General features: G+C 45.6%; 1 protein-coding gene across 1 annotated transcript in view; it reads left to right on the top strand.

The window, feature by feature from the left end:
- LOC136640310 (zinc finger protein 850-like) overlaps nt 1-20,079 on the top strand; it is a 196,950-nt gene that overhangs the window by 129,055 nt on the left and 47,816 nt on the right. The window contains exons 13-15 of the mRNA XM_066615337.1: nt 2,274-4,551; nt 8,414-8,422; nt 9,689-9,702. Of these exons, the coding sequence (XP_066471434.1) occupies nt 2,274-4,551; nt 8,414-8,422; nt 9,689-9,702 (2,301 nt within the window). The remainder of the gene's footprint in view (nt 1-2,273; nt 4,552-8,413; nt 8,423-9,688; nt 9,703-20,079) is intronic.

Here is a 20,079-nt window from a genome sequence, read left to right as displayed (position 1 = left end):
GAGTAGACACACAGGATGTCTCCTCTGCTGTGGAGGAAAAGCCTCTCCTTGCACTGAGTGGGGACCTGCTCAGGGAAAGGCGGGCTGCAAGGGCTCACAATGGCTGAGGAGGAGGGTGGCTCAGGATTGGCTGGTGGTCAGCCAGTGAAGGGCCCTGAGCCATTCCAACAGAAAAAGCCAGGAGCCTGCTGGATGCTGATTGGCTGAGCCTGCTGGAGAGTTGGGGAAGGGAAAAACAGGGAACTTAAGCCTGCAGAGAGGGCAAAATTGAAAAGGGAAACCAATGTGGGGCAGGTGGGGGTGAAGGGAGAGGAGGGCAGTGAGCTCAGGGGGCGGAGGGAAGCAGTCTGCACTCCCAACACAGGTGCCTCCTGTCACACTCTTTGCCACTTTCACCTGGAGGAGCCACAGCAGACAGCTGAAAGCCGCATGCGGCTGTAGAGCCGCAGGTTGCTGACCCCTGCCTTAGACCCTCTTTCCTGAGGTGTCAAGGGACTCTCTCCACACCTAAGAGAGAGGAAACAGAGAGCAAAAATCAGAGCTTAGTTTAAATTTTTGGTGGGTCGTGAAACTGACAAGCTGATAGCTAACGAGGAAAATGTATTGAACCCTATGAAAACAATAATGGAGAAGCATGTACGTGCTTACTCATAAGTAGGTGACCGTACCTTGGTCCAAAGCAAATGGGAATGCAAGGCCACCAGTCAGATCTGATGACTGGAACTCAACAGTGCTCCAGGAGGTGGTCGTCCCCTCCCCCAACAATAGTAGAAAGAATGAAGACCAAAGCATGAGCAGGTGGTAAAGTGAAACATTTTTTTAGTCTGATAAAGCTAGGTGGTCCCAATAGAGTGTTGTTTTAAAAAAGTGTGTCCTGGTGCTAGAAAGTTTGGGAACCACGGTTGTAGAGGAATATTCCACTGCACTCTTGGACCTCGTAGTTTCAATCATTCTCCTCCCAGATCTTCTCTTCTGTCCTAGGCTGCCTCCTGCTTGTTTCTCCTTTCAGGTGGGTGCAGTAACTGCTTTATCCTAATTGAGGTTTGGGTGAGCGTGTCCTGACACCAGCACCATCGAAAGAGGGTTTTGCAGACGTGCCCCGGCTGATCTCCAGCTTATGTGGAACTGTCCCTCCAGGCTTATTTGTTTGTTAGTGCTCAAGCTCATTCAGTATTTATTGCGATTTTTAAAGAAACAAACACGTTCATCGACAAGCCCCGGTATAGAAAGGACAGAATTCAGTGCCACTGAACCCACTGGGGTCTACTTCTGAGTATATACACCTAGATGTGTGTGTTTGAGGTCCCGTTTCTCTATTGTGCTGCTAAACAAGTTTCCCTCTCCTTGCAGCAAGCTACAGAGAAGACAGTGAAGACCAGAGGGAGCCATGTGGGGTGTCACTGGAAACAACTACATGTGACCTGCAGGAAGTGACTTTTAGAGACCAGGATGGATCGGTGAGGCAGGAGGGAAGCCCAGCTCCTCTCTGGAGTACTCAGGGCCCAAATCTATTCAACTTTCCAGCACTGAGGTAAGGGAACAAACATCTTGAGGAGGGCTGTGCAACTGCCTCCTTACCACAGGATGCAGCATGGCTGCGCCAGCACTGGAAAATTGGAAAGGATTAGACCCATCAGGGTTATGATGGACATGAAATCCTGATCAAGCAGGAACATCTCAAAGGGAAGAGAAGAAAGAGGCTTCCATTGCACCAGGAGAGAATCAGTTGTACATCCAACATTACTAAACTCAGCAAAATTCACACAGAGAAGATATGAAAAAGGGAGAAACCTGCACATTAAAAAGATCAAGGATGCAGAAGGGAAATGAGAAAGAGAAATGGAAAAATGAATCTGGTACTCATCAGAATGGAGATTTCGTTGTCATCCCAGTTAAACCACAAAATGGAATTGGAAAGAGGAAAGAGAAGTGCCCCCAATGTGCACGGATCCCAAGAGTAAATCACAACTAAGAAGACATCAAAGAACCACACAGGGGGAAAACCATAACAGTGCTTGGAGTGTGGAAAGAGCTTGAGTCAGAGCTCAGACATGACTGTGCATAAAAGAACCCCCCTCAAGGGATAAACTGTATCAATGCTTGGAGTGTGGAAGAGCCTCAGGATGTACTCAAGCCTGACTGTGCATCAAAGGACCCATGCAGGTGAGAAAACTTATCAATGCTTGGAGTGTAGAAAGAACTTCAGTCAGAGCTCACAGCTGACTAAGCATCAAAGGATCCACAGTGGGGAGAAACCACATCTATGCTTGGAGTGTGGAAAGAGCTTCAGTTGCAGCTCAACCTTGACTAAGCATCAAAGAACCCACACAGGGGAAAAGCCATACCAATGCTTGGAGTGTGGAAAGAGCTTCAGTAGAAGGTTAAACTTGACTGGGCATCAAAGGACCCACACAGGGGAGAAACCATATCAATGCTTGGAGTGTGGAAAGAGCTTCAGTAGGAGCTCACAGCTGACTTCGCATGAAAGGATCCACACAGGGGAGAAACCACATCTATGCTTGGAGTGTGGAAAGAGCTTCAGTTGCAGCTCAACCTTGACTAAGCATCAAAGAACCCACACAGGAGAAAAACCATATCAATGCTTGGAGTGTGGAAAGAGTTTCCGTTGCAGCTCAACCCTGACTAAGCATCAAAGAACTCACACAGGGGAGAAACCATATCAATGCTTGGAGTGTGGAAAGAACTTCATTCAGAGCTCACAGTTGACTTTGCATCAAAGGATCCACACAGGGGAGAAACCACATCTATGCTTGGAGTGTGGTAAGAGCTTCAGTTGCAGCTCAACCTTGACTAAGCATCAAAGAACCCACACAGGGGAAAAGCCATACCAATGCTTGGAGTGTGGAAAGAGCTTCAGTACGAGCTCATACCTCACTTTGCATCAAAGGACCCACAGAGGGGAGAAACCATATCAATGCTTGGAGTGTGGAAAGAGCTTCAGTAGAAGGTTAAACTTGACTGGGCATCAAAGGACCCACACAGGGGAGAAACCATATCAATGCTTGGAGTGTGGAAAGAGCTTCAGTAGGAGCTCACAGCTGACTTCGCATGAAAGGAGCCACACAGGGGAGAAACCATATCAATGCTTGGAGTGTGGAAAGAGCTTCAGTTGCAGCTCAACCTTGACTAAGCATCAAAGAACCCACACAGGGGAGAAACCATATCAATGCTTGGAGTGTGGAAAGAACTTCATTCAGAGCTCACAGTTGACTTTGCATCAAAGGATCCACACAGGGGAGAAACCACATCTATGCTTGGAGTGTGGAAAGAGCTTCCATTGCAGCTCAGCCTTGACTAAGCATCAAAGAACTCACACAGGGGAGAAACCATATCAATGCTTGGAGTGTGGAAAGAACTTCATTCAGAGCTCACATCTGATTTTGCATCAAAGGATCCACACAGGGGAGAAACCACATCTATGCTTGCAGTGTGGTAAGAGCTTCAGTTGCAGCTCAACCTTGAGTAAGCATCAAAGAACCCACACAGGGGAAAAGCCATACCAATGCTTGGAGTGTGGAAAGAGCTTCAGTACGAGCTCATACCTCAGTTTGCATCAAAGGACCCACACAGGGGAGAAACCATATCAATGCTTGGAGTGTGGAAAGAGCTTCAGTAGGAGGTTAAACTTGACTGGGCATCAAAGGACCCACACAGGGGAGAAACCATATCAATGCTTGGAGTGTGGAAAGAGCTTCAGTAGGAGCTCACAGCTGACTTCGCATGAAAGGAGCCACACAGGGGAGAAACCATATCAATGCTTGGAGTGTGGAAAGAGCTTCAGTACGAGCTCAAACCTGACTGTGCATCAAAGGACCCACACAGGGGAGAAACCATATCAATGCTTAGAGTGTGGAAAGAGCTTCCGTTTCAGCTCAACCCTGACTAAGCATCAAAGAACCCACACAGGGGAGAAACCATATCAATGCTTTGAGTGTGGAAAGAACTTCATTCAGAGCTCACAGCTGACTTTGCATCAAAGGATCCACACAGGGGAGAAACCACATCTATGCTTGGAGTGTGGAAAGAGCTTCAGTTGCAGCTCAACGTTGACTAAGCATCAAAGAACCCACACAGGGGAAAAGCCATACCAATGCTTGGAGTGTGGAAAGAGCTTCAGTAGGAGCTCATACCTCACTTTGCATCAAAGGACCCACACAGGGGAGAAACCATATCAATGCTTGGAGTGTGGAAAGAGCTTCAGTAAGAGCTCAAACCTGACTGTGCATCAAAGAACCCACACAGGGGAGAAACCATATCAATGCTTGGAGTGTGGAAAGAGCTTCCGTTTCAGCTCAACCCTGACTAAGCATCAAAGAACCCACACAGGGGAGAAATCATATCAATGCTTTGAGTGTGGAAAGAACTTCATTCAGAGCTCAAACCTGACTGTGCATCAAAGAACCCACACAGGGGAGAAACCATATCAATGCTTGGAGTGTGGAAAGAAATTCATTCAGAGCTCACAGCTGCATCAAAGGATCCACACAGGGGAGAAACCATATCAATGCTTAGAGTGTGGAAATTGCTTCAGTCAGAGCTCACACCTGGCTCTGCATCAAAGTACCCACACAGGGTAGTAGCCATATTAATGCTTGGAGTGCGGAAAGAGCTTCAATAGGAGCTCAAACCTGACTCTGCATCAAAGAACCCACACAAGGGAGAAACCACATCAATGCTTTTAGTGTGGAAAGAGCTTCGGGATGAATTCAAGCCTGACTGTGCATCAGATCACCCCCACAGGGGAGAAACCTTAGAAATGCTTAGAGTGTGGAAAGCGTTTCCCTGGAAAACAAGCCTGTCAGTGCATCAAAGCATTAAAGAACTCAGAATGGGAAAAATCCATATCGCCATACATCGTTTGGAGCTCCAATCTGACAGCATATCAAGCACACCTTAATCGGGAGCAGCCACATAAATGCTTGGAGTCTGTAAGAAGTTTCACTCATTCCTTTATAGTACAGGTCGGTTCTCTGCTTCCCGAACCCCCGCAGATACCGAAACAGACAGATAACCAATTCTGTGGCTTGGGGCCCTCACCTGACCTCCGGATGCGACAGGAAGGGCCTTCTTGTGATATCCAAAGGGCTCAGAAAACCTCCCAGATGCAACCAAAAGGCACTTCCATTCATGTCCCGGAGTTTCTTTGTGAGTCCTCCAGCCAGATGTTCTCAACCTGCAGTGGGGTGGGTCACTTCCGGTGGGTCCTGACAGATTCTCATTCTAAAAAATGGGTCCTGGTGCTAAATGTGTGAGAACCACTGCTGTACTCATCAAGGTAGTCTTCAGAACACAAGGCAGGATTGGTGGGTCCAGACCTGCAAAGAGACCTTCCTCTTTCCCAGAGAAGCAAAGGGGGGTGGGAACCCACTTCCTGCTCTGCCCCTTCCTTTGCCTCCTCTGCTCAAGTGTCTGAGTCAGCAGCTCCCCCTCCCATGCTGCAAGGGGGGGGTCCCAGGACTGCAGTGGTAGGAAGGATTCAAGAGGGGTGGGAGAGGAGCCCCCAGGGGGATGAGGCAGTCAAGCTCAAAGCCTGGCTGGTGAAGGGAAAGGGGGGCTGAGAAGAGGAGCTGCAACACCAAACTTTTCCAAATGGTGAAGACGAGATCAGATTGTGAAGAGCTCCAGAAAGATCTCTCCAAACTTCAGACTGGGCAGCAAAATGGCAGATGCGTTTCAATATAAGTGAGTGTAAAGTCATGCACATTGGATCAAAGAATCAAAACTTTACATATAGGCTAATGGGTTCTGAGCTGTCTGTGACAGATCAGGAGAGAGTTCTTGGGGTCCTTGTGGACAACGGCGATGGAAGTGTCGACCCAATGTGTGGCAGCAGTAAAGAAGGCTAATTCCATGCTTGGGATCATTAGGAAAGGTCTTGAGAACAAAAAAGTTAATATTATATGTGAGGCCTCACTGTGGGGGGGGAGGGCCCACCCGGCTTTCCCGAGGGGGGCCCTCTTGTGGAGGCCTCAGAACACTTCACCAGATGAAGGGGGTTTGTGTCACCCGGTTCCCTCTCTTTGGTTTGGCAGCATTTGCCAGTCTGGAGCAGGGGCTGCTAACAGCAGATCCTCCTGCCTGCTCTTCTGACTCCCAACCGCCTTGTCATCCCTGGCCTCTAGGTTTATGTAGGGCAGATCCCTCCCCTTTGGCCCCTCCCCTTCCCTCACAGGGAGGGTACATAAAGGGCCTATCTCTGGGACTGCCCTCCCCTGGGATTGCCACAGTTCCTCCCCTTCCTCTCTCTGTTTCCCTCCCGCCTCCTCTCACCTGGAGCTGCCAGGCTTGTTCCTAAGAGGGCTGGGAAGGCTGCTGCCTCTGCTCTGGTCTCTGCCTTTGGGGGGTGGGCTGGCCCTGCCCACCTGGGTCCTGTAGCTCTGCAGGCAACTCGGGGAGGTCCAGCTGTGGGCTCCTGATGTCACAGCCAGGTGCCCTGCCCGGCAAGGGAGGCCACGGTTGGTTGGGCGAGGTAGTGCTCCCCTTCCCCCCAAGGCGGGGGAGTGAAGCGGGGGTTCGGCATGCAGTGTTCCTCTGCTGTGCCTTGCCGCCCACAGGAGTGCCCAGGCACTATGGGGAGGTGGGCCCATGATCCACCGGCTCCCTCCCTGATCCTCTGGCCAAGAAGCCTTCTCCCTGGGTATGCTGGGGACTTGTGGGAGGAGGGGAACCCCGACATTATAATGCCGTTGTACAAATCTGGAGTATTTGTACCACGCCACACCTGGAGTATTGTGTCCAGTTCTGGTCGCCATATCTCAAAAAGGATATAGTGGAGATGGAAAAGGTGCAAAGGAGAGTGGCCAAAATGATGACTGGGCTGGGGCACCTTCCCTCTGAGGAAAGGCTACAGCGATTGGGCCTCTTCAGCCTAGAAAAGATGCGCCTGAGGGGGGGGGGACATGATTGAGACATACAAAATAATGCATGGGAAGGATAGAGTGGATAGAGAGATGCTCTTTACACTCTCACATAACACCAGAACCAGGGGACATCCACTAAAGTTGCGTGTTGGGAGAGTTAGGACAGACAGAAGAAAATATTTCTCTACCCAGCATGTAATTCATCTGTAATTAGTCTGTGGAACTCTTGCCACAGGAAGTAGGTATGTGCAATCTCTTGATTTTAGAGGCAGGCTGCCTCTGTTTGCCAGAAGCAGGGGAGGGCACTGGGACGCAGGTTGTGTCCATTGTCTTGTGAGCTCCCTCAGGCATTTGGTGGGCCACTGTAAGATACAGGAAGCTGGAGTAGATGGGGCGTTGGCCTGATCCAGTGGGGCTGTTCTTATGTTCTTATGACAATCCCCCCCCCCCCATTTGCATCCTAAACTTTGGGTCTGCTCTGGGATGGTTTGATTTTCTGGTGGGGGTTTTGGCAGGGACAGTGGAAAACCTGGAACAGGGAGGGCCAGCAGGGGCCCTTCAGCACTGCAGAAAACTTGGGGTGTGGAAACCATCAGCACAAGAATTCATCCCACTCCCCATAAGAAAATATGTGAAAGGGCGAAAGCTAAAAACCCAAAAAGATCAAGAACTTGGAAGGTAAAGGAGCCAGAGAAATGGGAAAATAAATCTGATGCTCATCAGAATAGGGATTTCAGTGTCATCCCAGTCAATCTGCAGAAAGAAACTGGAAAGAGGAGTGAGAAATGCCCTCAATGTGCTACTACCTTCAGCAGTAAGGCAGACTTTGTAAGACATCAAAGAACACACACAGGAGAAGCCATATAAGTGCTTGGAATGCAGAAAGAGCTTCAGTCGGAGCTCACAATTAGATGTGCATCTGAGAATTCACAGAGGGGAAAAAACCTGCAAATGCTTGCAGTGTGGAAAGAGCTTCAAACAGAGCAGAAACCTGACTGTGCACCAAATAACCCACACAGGGGAGAAACCATATCAGTGCTAAGAGTGTGGAAAGAGCTTCAGTGTGAACTCAAGTCTGACTCTGCATCAAAAAACCCACATAGGAGAAAAGCCATATAAATGCTTGGAGTGTGGAAAGAGCTTCTGTAACAGCAGAAATCTTACCATCCATCAAAGATGCCACAAAGGGCAGAAACCATATGAATGCTTGGAGTGTGGAAAGAGCTTCAGTTAGAGCTCACACCTGGCTGTGCATAAAGGATCCCACACAGGGGGAAAGTATATACAGTTAGTTCTTGGTATCTGCACAGTTTAAGTTCCTGGAAATCCCAGGAGGTACCCAATCCACAGATAAGGAATCATTGATCCCAATCAATCAGTTGGCACTGAATGGCTCCAACAGCAACATGTTAGAGCAGGGGTGCCCAACCCCCCGCCCGAGGGCCACTAGCAGCCCTCGCGGCCTCTCAATGCGGCCCTCAGGGAGCCCCCAGTCTCCAATGAGCCTCTGGCCCTCCGGAGATTTGTTGAAGCCCACACTGGCCCAATGCAACTTCTCTCAGCGTGAGGGCGACTGTTTGACCTCTTGTGTGAGCTGTGGGATGAGAGCTCCTTCCACTGCTTGCTCTTTCATATCTGTGATGCAGCAGTGGCAGCAAAGGAAAGGCCAGCCTTGCTTTGTGCAAGGCCTTTTATAGGCCTTGAGCTATTGCAAGACCTTCATTCATTCATATAAGTTCATCTTTAATATATTCATTTATGAAAACTTATGTAAATTTATTCAAATGTTCAATTTAAATTAATTCTTTCCCCCCCCCGGCCCCCGACACAGTGTCAGAGAGCTGATGTGGCCCTCCTGCCAAAAACTTTGGACACCCCTGTGTTAGAGGGAGGGGTCGCTTTCCTGCTAGAGCACCAGCCTGAGCACAAATCCTGAGAGGCAGGTGGCAGTCCTGCTCCCCATGGATAAACACATCCACGGGTCTCAAATCATCATGTAGAGAGAACTCACAAGGAAGGCTTGGAGTGCGGAAAGAGCTTTAGTCAAAACTCTGATTAGGCAGCATATGGAGGAGAGGCCTGACTGGAAAAAGTGGTTGAAAGGAGTGCGAATAAAGAAGGAGCACAACCTAGGCAAGGGGGACGGGAGGAACTGAGTGGTATGGAAAATCCTGGGCCATGTCCCAAGGGGTAGGAGAGGGGGGACCGGAATGGGGGTCTGGTTTGCATGGACCCCTGAGCTCTGGCCAGCACCAATGCAACCCTCATGCCAACCCTTCCCTGGAGGTGGGAGGACCCTACAACCCAAGGTACTGGTCTGCTCTTACAGCGATATGTTGGCTGGCACCCTGGCTATCGGTTGCTGGGGTTTGGAAAACAAGCTGCCCCTTAAGACACCAGATTCTGGAGTGTAGGAGCCCCCAAGAGTGAGGTAACCCTGAGGGGTGGCAATGACTGTGCCGCCACGCGTGAGCCCCCTCCCCCGCACAAGATTTTGTTCAGGCTGTGTTTCTTCTGTTGGACATTGCCAGAACGAACCCTTGTACTGAAGAACTTTCCTCATACACCTCTAGTTTCTGTGCCTGGAAGAATCTGTTTGACTGTGAGCTGCCTCGTTTGGGGGAGGAAAAGGAGGCCAGAAGAGGGTTGGGCCCATTCATGGAGGATAGACCTGTCCATGGCTACTGTGTGGGATCTCAGGGTCCAGCGACAGAATTTTTTTAATTTCATTTTTAAACTTTGCTTTTAAATTGTATTTGTACTTTTAAATTTTTTAAGGGAATTGTTAGCTCTCATGGGGGTGTCAGGCAACTTACATTCCGTTAAATAAATAGATGTGTGTATTTTGTGTGTGCATCTCTGAAGGTTTATTTCATTTCTTTCCCATCTTTCCTCTAAGCTGCTCACAGCATCATTTATGGTTCTTCCCTTGCTCTTCCCTTCCGTTCCTTGCACCTCAGGGGTGGCACAAGTCCCCATTGTGACACAAGGCCCATTGGGGCCAGGGTGGCTTACCCAAGAGTTTCCCCTTACCTTTGGCGGAGCCACTTCAGGGGCCCTACCTTGTGCTGGATACGGTGCAAGCCTCCTGGCTTGCCTATTCCAGCACAAAATAGGATTGTGCTGCACGTGTAAAGTAATGCACATTGGGGCAAGAAATTCACATGTATGACAATGGGGTCTGAGCTGTTACACACACCTTCTTTCCCAAGTGATTGTTAAGAATCCGAGATTCCGTCACTGACGCAATGCTAAACAGTCACAGACCCTTAAAAGTGTTTAGAGGCTTTATTTAAAGCTATTTACAGTTTAACTGATTCAGTTGGATACAGACGTTTACTCCTAGTTTCTCAGAGAACCACACCCAGAATCTCATATTTATAACCTGCGACAAACAAGACACCCATGTGACACTGCATGTCACTTCCACCTCCTAATTTGGGCATACTTTGACACTGGTGCATGGTTCCAGCCCTAACTAGAAAGTCATTTTTACCCTTCTAAGGAAAAGTTCATGTCCCATAACTTTGTTACACAAGACCCTGGAACTTTCCTTTTGGGAAAGCTATGACGTGCATGTTCTCTTTGTGCAGGTCACTTTGACATAATGGCTATCCTGTTTTTAAGAGAAAGACCAGCCTTCTTCTTGGCTCCTATTTCAGTTATTTTCCTTCTTCTGAAGCGAAGTTAGGTTAACCCTCTAAAATCTCTATCAGTTTATTTTCTTTGGCCAAAATGGAACATCTTGGCCAAATATGCTATATATTGCTATATATCTGGTTGGGAACATGCATGTTTGTTTGAACTTTTGTTAGGCCTTCCTTGTTATGTAGGTGCATTTGTTTCTTTATATTATGTGACAGTGTGTATATGTCAAACTAAGGCACTAAGTCTTAACCACACCTTCTTGAGTGCACCTTAATAGTTTGGTTTTGAATTCTCACCTATGTCAACTCCAGTATCCTGCCTCTGGAACTGTGAGGGGAACATACTTCTGGTACTTGGGAGACCAGCATGAAAGAGAACCTGCCATGGTGATAGCTAATGGTGTAGTTTAGAGGGGTACAAAGCAGTTTTCCAGGGAATCTCCCTGTGGCATGCAAGGGATGATAGACATTATGTATGTTAGCAGTAGACTAAGGTATATTTCTAAAAATATATATTTCACTGCATAAAATGCAATATCCTTAGCAATTCAATATTTAATTCTTTTCTCATTTCTGTTAGTACTCCCATATTTTCACATCAATGCTTGCAAAGAGCATCCGTGCCACCTTGTTTATTCCATGGGCTGCTTACTTGGCCTTGCAATCTAAGCCAACTCAAGTCCCTTCAGACTTAAGTAACCTTAAGATCACTGCCATGCTGTTAGCAGTTAGCTTCTATGGCCGACACAATGCTCAATGCACACGTTTGCAAAAGAAGTACTCCAGAATTTGCTCTTTTAACTTTTTTCAGATTTAAATAATACTAAGGACAGACCACTTTATATTTGTGTACAGTGTGCACAGCTTAATCTAGTATGAAGATGTTTTCCATGTAGAGATATCTTATAAGTGTAGTTTGACCTTATGAAAACTTGTCATCTCACCTTTGTCATTCTACTGTGTATGGTAGGCAATTTCCTTCGCATGATGTAGCACATTTGATGGTGTAGCATAGCACAAGTGTGATAAATCAGATAACTATTGTGGTTAGACACACTTAAACTAAATCGGGAATCCTTTGAAAAATATTTTTTAAAGAGACATTTTACCCACAGTGTAGTGTCTTTTGGATTTCAGCACCTCCTTCAACTGGGTGCTTTTGCAATAAGTTACCCATTTTACACTTATTAGCTAATTTTTCCTCCTCATTGCTCTTTTGACTGATTTTAATCAAAGCAAACAATAAACAGTTTGTTTTACACTTCAGACACCCCATACGACTTAACTCTTGCACATTCATCTACCACAATAAGAAAACAACAACATTACAAACCATAATAGAAATTAAACATAATAACCACATCATAATAAACACATCACAAAACATTGAAATGTGAAGAATGTTGGAGCAGTGCAAACACATCTTAAAACATCTCATTACAACAGTTTAGAGACTACAAATGCTTTTGCAGTTTGCAATCATTAAGAAAGAGTTCATTAAGAAAAGGGTCCATTTTTTTCAAGGTAGTGCTTCATAGGACGTCAAACGTTTTAATCATCTTTCTTTCCAAATAAAGTCCATTCCGTTTTTTTTACTCCGTCTGCAGTTGGCAGTTTATTCCAAGTGGACAGCTCTCAAGCTTTTTGTGATTATTCTCCACAAACACATGCACTAGAACCTCGTTAGACTTGTTAGGACCTGTGAAACAGAAACAGAAAGCTTCATTTTTTTTCATTCATTTAGAACTTTCAAAAGTTTCATTTTTTTTTAGACTCACAAGCAAAGGAAACATTTTTTCATTTCCTCTGAGCAATATTGGCAAATTTCCCAGAATTGGAAAATTCCCAGAAGCCTCTGGCAAGTTATTTTATGCTAGCTGTGGCAGCATACATTCACACACACATTTATGATTTTCCAAGTTACAAGCCTTTATGCTTGGGGGGTAAACGCAATACAAAGATAAAAACATACAGAGTAAAACAGGTTACTATCTAACTGGTCCTCCTCGATATCTTCTGGCGGTAGTCCCAATTCCACCCACACCTGTCCTAGCTAAAGTCCACTGCTGCAAGGTACTAGCAATCCGTTCACAGCAAGAATTGGAACTTTGTTTTACATACAAGCCTTTGGTATTACAAGCATACAAATGAACCTATGAGAGATAGTTCATATAAGAACATACAGATTAAATCAACTCACCCAGACTTGTTCCTTTTGTACTATTATGGATGTGTACTATTGTTTGTAATTTCATTTATTGGAACTATTTGACTTGCTTCTTTTGTTCCAATATTTTTAAACAATATCTACTCAAATTACTTTGTTCCTGCATTGGCAGATTATTTTTAACACTCCTTTAAACATATACCTGATAGTACATATTTACTTAACACACTATTAAAAGAAACAAAAGGAAACACAACAAATGCCAAATGACACAACACAACAAAATTAATCATTTCATCTGGTACTTAATCAGCTTTGTGTTTTCCCCTTTTAGAATGCTGTTGTTCCTGTAAGCTAAACCTGTAAACAGAAACTATAAGTTTCCTTCTCAATAATAACACAACAGAACAACTTATTTACTTACTTATATGCCAGGGAAAGAAAAGGGACTGTATGTCAACTACAGGTTTTCAAAAGGACTCAAAAACTAGAAGCTTATTTTGACTACTCAAACAGAATTAGATGACTCATTTTAACCTTGTAGGCAGTAGAGGAATTTCAAAGAAGAAAAGAAAGGTTAAAAAGAACATTGTAATTAACAGTTTTCAATACCACGACATGCTATTGGTTATAAATCCACGCTAAATACTTTTTCACAATCATTTTGCTGATTATGAACATTCCTTAGTGTTAACTTGATTTGTATACATCACCTATGTTGTTCTTACATTTAACTTTCTTTAACATAATAAGAAAATTGAAGGGAACATCACTATTACAATCATCAATAACATCAGTTATTGAGGGTGATCATGCCAATTCATCCTCAATTCAATTCATAGTTGGATGTGCTCCCCAAAACTTCCTTCAGTTAGCTTTACATATATATACTTTATTTACTGTTATGCATTCTCAGCCAAGGTAAACTTGATAGAAATCACCAAGCATAACAAAACTTAGGAAAGTGGTGCAGCCACTATTTCATTTAACTAATTTCTAAGGAAGTTAAAACATTATTTTACTTGCAAGTAAAAATTCTGTTTAAAACTTTTACTCTCTCTCAGCACTCAGCAATGGCTGGACAGCATTTCTGGGACTGCAGTGCAGGCAAAATGCCTAAAAATTTAATTTCTAATAACCCCTTTCATTCAGCAGACACACACACACCAGTGCAAATTCAAAAATCAAACACTGAGTGAGTCACAGGCAAATGACAGGCTGCGCAGAAAGGAAAATTTTCACTCGCACTGAGCAGACCACAGTTTAAAAACAGCTATAACAGACAGGCTACGCAACCAGTCTGGGACGACTGCCAAACAATTGGCTGAACACCCAGAAAGACACAGAGCGAAGCCACACCCAGCTTCACAAAGGCAGGAGGAAAGCCTATTTCAGAGCAACAGCTCATTTAAACTGAAAACCAGGATTTTCCAAAAAAATCCCAAAGCATGGGAACTCACAGCAATGCATTGCATTTGTATACCAGGGAAAATTTCCCCCAATCCCACCTGGCCAGGCTAAATAATTGGAGTGAGCTTGCACTCCAACAGAGTCTGGTTCCTTCCACAGACTCTCCGTTCCCAATAAGCACCTCACTGCCTTTAAACAACCCTAGCTGACTCTACCCAGCCAGCGCAGCGCAGCTCAGTGCAACTCAAGCCAACTGCAAGCTAAGAGGAATTAGAGAAGCATAACACGAACCATTGAAACAGACAAACAACATACAACAGACACATGATGAGCTCATTACCTAAGTTCACAGTCACTTTGGAAGTAACTTCAGCTAATTTTTTGAGAAAATAGCACTTCTAACTAATTCTTCCGTCAGCCCAGCAGCTGCAGCCAAATTTTTCCTTCTGAAGGCTTCCCTTCTGAAGGGTGCGCTAAACCCAAGCAGCAACACAAAAGCTGACCATTTGGAAGTGCTAATCTATAAAACAATTACTGTGAGCGAAGAAATTTGATGAAGAATACCTCATTTTAGCTGCTTCTGACCTTCCTAAAGTTACTCCCTAAATTTCCTTTATTCAAAGTCAAGCCAATTTTCTGGCTCAGTATGAACAAAGAGGAAATACTGCAGCATATTATTATATTGACTTTATCATACGAACTTTCACATTCCACACATTTTTGTCCATGGACACACTTCAAACACTCCACAGTGAACAATCACTGCATTCACTCATCCACAGATACACAGATAGTATATTTTACATTAAACATGCTTTAATTTACAGCTTTAATTTACATGCAAAATGTCAAAATCTTACCTTTTCTCTTCAAATGCCAAGGTAACATTATCACTTTTCAGGTACTAACTTCTATTAGATCTCATTGTTGGATCAACAATGGGCAAACTTTCCCTTTTAACTTCTTAACTTTTTGCTTTTTATCTTGCTCCTCCCAAACCCTTAATGCAATTTTCTCTACATCTTGACATCCTTCACTTCTTTCTTGGGAAAACCTGTTTTGCACATCCTTACCTTGTTCCATGTTGCGACTAACTAATTCACTATGACTGATTAACTGACTTACTATGACTTTTTTTTCAAAAACAGCACAGGAAAGCACACAGCACTGTTGTCAATATTTAAAATCAAAAACACTTTGACTTAGAGCTCAAGAGCAAGCCTTAGACAGAAAGCAGTTTCACAGACAGTTCTGGGACAACTGCCAAACTGCTAGCCTAACTCCCAGAAACAGACACATTTAACATTTAACAACACAAGAACTTTCTTTCTCTGCCTTTTTCCAATAGACAGGGAGCAGCAATAAATCCTGAAGGATACTATTGCAGAATTTCGCTTACTAACACTCGCCACAGGTAGTTCTTTTATCTACCGAGAAACAAAGTGTTTAATTTCCAGACAATAGAATATTCCACCTGTACACTGCAGTTCTGGACACAACCCAGAACTGGTTAAGAAACTGTTTCTCAAAGTTTCTCGGAAGTTTACAACTGACCTGGCACAACTTCAAGGGACTGCCCTGCCAAAGACAGTCAAAATAACCGGAGATAACACACAATTATCCCCAAGCAATTATCATTAAGGGCCCTTATTTCCCTAACAAGGTTTAACCTAAGATGCAAGACTAGGAACCCTTACCTGCTCGCACTTACCTTGTTTTAAGAGGTTGTTCACACCTTCCATAGCAAAGTCACTGCAGCAACCTCTTTGGTTGACCAGTACACTGAGTACATTACAATCTCTGCACATGAACTGGAGGTTGTCCATGACTTTGTGTACCTTGGCTCAACGATCTCCGACACTCTTTCTCTCGATACCGAGCTAAACAAACGCATCGGTAAAGCAGCTACCACGTTTTCCAGACTCACAAAGAGAGTCCAACAAGAAGCTGACGTAACATACCAAGAACCAGGTCTACAGAGCTTGCGTCCTGAGTACACTTCTGTACTGCAGCGAGTCGTGGACTCTTCACTCACAACAGGAGAGGAAACTGAATGCTTTCCACATGCATCACGTATTCTCGGCATCACCTGGCAGGACAAAGTTCCAAACAACACAGTCCTGGAACGTGCTGGAATCCCTAGCATGTATGCACTACTGAAACAGAGACGCCTGCGTTAGCTCGGTCATGTCGTGAGAATGGATGATGGCCGGATCCCAAAGGATCTCCTCTATGGAGAACTCGTGCAAGGAAAGCGCCCTACAGGTAGACCACAGCTGCGATACAAGGACATCTGCAAGAGGGATCTGAAGGCCTTAGGAGTGGACCTCAACAAGTGGGAAACCCTGGCCTCTGAGCGGCCCACTTGGAGGCAGGCTGTGCAACATGGCCTTTCCCAGTTTGAAGAGACACTTGGCCAACAGTCTGAGGCTAAGAGGCAAAGAAGGAAGGCCCATAGCCAGGGAGACAGACCAGGGACAGACTGCACTTGCTCTCAGTGTGGAAGGGATTGTCACTCCCGAATCGGCCTTTTCAGCCACACTAGACGCTGTTCCAGAACCACCTTTCAGAGCGCGATACCATAGTCTTTCGAGACTGAAGGTTGACAACTACTACACTGAGTAACACACAGACATCAGACAGACTAACACTTAGACAAGCACTTACCTGCTTGCACCTCCACTCACAACCAGTAGAACATGCAACCAGGGGAGAAAAAAAGCAAAGAGGAAATCTGTATCCAAACTTCTTTTTCCCCAATTTTCCTAAGTTGTTGTACAACTGTTTAGCAGAGAACAATCAGCAAGGAGTCGCCATTGATGGAAAGATTCCCAGATTCCGTCACTGACCCAATGCTAAACAGTCACAGACTCTTACAAGTGTTTAGTGGTTTTATTTACAGCTATTTACAGTTTCACTGATTCAGTTGGATACAGACGTTTACTCCTAGTTTCTCAGAGAACCACACCCAGAATCTCATATTTATAACCTGCGACAAACAAGACACCCATGTGACACTGCATGTCACTTCCACCTCCTAATTTGGGCATACTTTGACACTGGTGCATGGTTCCAGCCCTAACTAGAAAGTCATTTTTACCCTTCTAAGGAAAAGTTCATGTCCCACAACTTTGTTACACAAGACCCTGGAACTTTCCTTTTGGGAAAGCTATGACGTGCATGTTCTCTTTGTGCAGGTCACTTTGACATAATGGCTATCCTGTTTTTAAGAGAAAGACCAGCCTTCTTCTTGGCTCCTATTTCAGTTATTTTCCTTCATCTGAAGCGAAGTTAGGTTAACCCTCTAAAATCTCTATCACAAGCACATGCAGTTTAAACTAACTTTATCTTGGTTTTAGAGTTGGGCAGGCCTCCCTGATCTGCTGAAAGGTGAGAGATTTTGCTGGCTCCCAAGGAGAGGCTCCTCGGAGGTCAGTTAAATCTGGGTACTTGAAATCTGACAAAAGGATAGCTAGCAAGAATTCCTGCCTGAATGTTAAATTAAATGACAATTGCCCAACTGGGTAGTTCTTTTCAGACTCTTGACCAAGAAGTCCCCAATCTGAGCAACACACCCTGCAACACTCCCCTAGATGGCCATCACACTTTTTATGTCCTTCTGGAAGACCAGGCCAGGAAGCTCAAGATAGGACCTCCCCAAACTCCTTTGTCCTGCCCAAAATTCCTTTCTTTCCTTTGTAAAAGGTCCTATAACTTCCTGCTCTGGAAGCCCCATAAAACAAAATAGGACTTACTTCTGAGTAGACCTGGTTAGGAATGTGCCCGAAGGCCAGCTTTCTCTCCAGCAAGATGTCTTGAACCTTCGTTTTTGAACAGGGTCAGCTTTTGCTCCACTTTTCCTCCTCTGGAACCTGGAAACTTTGCAGCCCTATTTTGCTGCTCAGGAAGAACTTCACACTCAAGCCATAACCAGCAGACTAGGATGGCTGACCTTTCCTCCCCCCCTTTTGATCTCTCTCTCCACCCCCCAGAAAGATTTAGTCTCCTTACCAACTAACTCCTGCTGTCCAAATACCAGTAGTGGACCTGCCCTCTTCATGGGCAGGTCCTGCCATGGACTCTTCGCTCACAACAGGAGAGGAAACTGAACACTTTCCACATGCGCTGCCTCAGACGCATCCTCAGCATCACCTGGCAGGACTAAGTTCCAAACAACACAGTCCTGGAACATGCTGGAATCCCTAGCATGTATGCACTGCTGAAACAGAGACGCCTGTGTTGGCTCGGTTATGTCGTGAGATTGGATGATGACCGAATCCCAAAGAATCTCCTCTATGGAGAACTCATGCTAGGAAAGCACCCTACAGGTAGACCACAGCTATGATACATCTGCAAGAGGGATCTGAAGGCCTTAGGAGTAGACCTCAACAGGTAGGAAACCCTGGCCTCTGAGCGGCCCGCTTGGAGGCAGGCTGTGCAGCATGGCCTTTTCCAGTTTGAAGAGACACTTGGCCAACAGACTGAGGCAAAGAGGCAAAGAAGGAAGACCCATAGACAGGGAGACAGACCAGGGACAGACTGCACTTGCTCCCAGTGTGGAAGGGATTGTCACTCCCGAATTGGCCTTTTCAGCCACACTAGACGCTGTTCCAGAACCACCTTTCAGAGCGCGATACCATAGTCTTTCGAGACTGAAGGTTGCCAACAAGGACCTGCCCTCATGGTTACTCCGGTCAGGTCCACAACATACCTCCCTCCTCCAGTATGCCACCCCCTCCTCCCCAGGAAGCTTACTGAGACTCAGAGCCTTGCATGATGTTCCGCAGTGGTTGAGAAGCCTTCTGAGGCTTCTCCCACTGTTTTAAACAATACTTCTGGTGTCCCTATGAAACTGGAGCGGAGGAAGCCTCTGAAGGCTTCTCGCCCACTGCCAAGCACTGTGTGGAACCTCACTTGCCTGTGGTTCAGATGGGCAGGCAGGGTGGCGCGGCAGTCGGAGGTGGCAGGGGTGGGGGTGCAACGAGTGCGCAGCAGGTGCAGTGCCTGGGTCTTTTGCCCCCCTGCCCCCACCCCAGCTCCACCACTGCCAAATACAGCTATTTGCAAGTATCTCTCTTCTCTAACTGACCTGAAATTAAACGTGCCCTTTACTTGTTGTCTATGGGCCCAATCCTATCCAGCTTTCCAGGGCCGGTGCAGCCTCAAGGTAAGCCAACAAACACTCCCTCACCTGGAGGACGCCTCCATGACTGCCTCCTCAATACAGGATAGTGCGCACACCTTCCTTAGGGTGAATGTGAGCATAAACTGGCATGAAGATCCCCCCTTCCTTAGGGTGAATGTGAGCATAAACTGGCATGAAGATCCTCCCCCTTCCTTAGGGCGAATGTGAGCAAAAACTGGCATGAAGCATAAAAAAAAAATTCATCTTGTGAAGCACGGTCATTAAAATTAGTCTTGCGAGTCACCAAAAAATCGCAAAACGCAAAATGCGAGTTTTTCGTTGTGCAAGGCATTCGTCTTGCGAGGCACCACTGTATAGGGAGATAAATGTTGAAGCATCTTTTTTCTGGGTATTAGTACATGTAAATAAATAAACATATTATTCCTTTCTATATTTTTTTTTTAAAGTCTCGTAAAACTAGGTGGGTCCTGACAGAGTGTCATTTTGAAAAGTGGGTCCTGGTACTAAAAAGTTTGGGAAGCACTGTTCTAGAATGTACACAATACTGGGTTAGATTGACCAATAGTCTGACTCCATAGGCTGCAGCTTTGTATCATCACATGACAGTGTATCATGCTGGGTTTTTTTGGGACGACGACGACGACACACAATTGTGTTATCTCTATGGGAACATGAGAGCTGTAAAAGGTGGTCCTGAAGGTGGTTGGCACTTTTTTACCACAGTTGGGACACCTGTTCCTTTTGTGGCATGAAGAACGTCGGAAATTCAGAACGCTTTACTGTGTTCAACTGTGGCGAAAAACAGTGACCAGGGCTGGTGTCAGCACA

This window comes from Tiliqua scincoides, chromosome 2, assembly GCF_035046505.1.
Source record: "Tiliqua scincoides isolate rTilSci1 chromosome 2, rTilSci1.hap2, whole genome shotgun sequence".
NCBI classification, from domain to species: Eukaryota; Metazoa; Chordata; class Lepidosauria; order Squamata; family Scincidae; genus Tiliqua; species Tiliqua scincoides.
The sequence above is the reverse complement of the archived record's forward strand: the minus strand, read 5'-3'. Positions and strand labels throughout refer to the sequence as shown.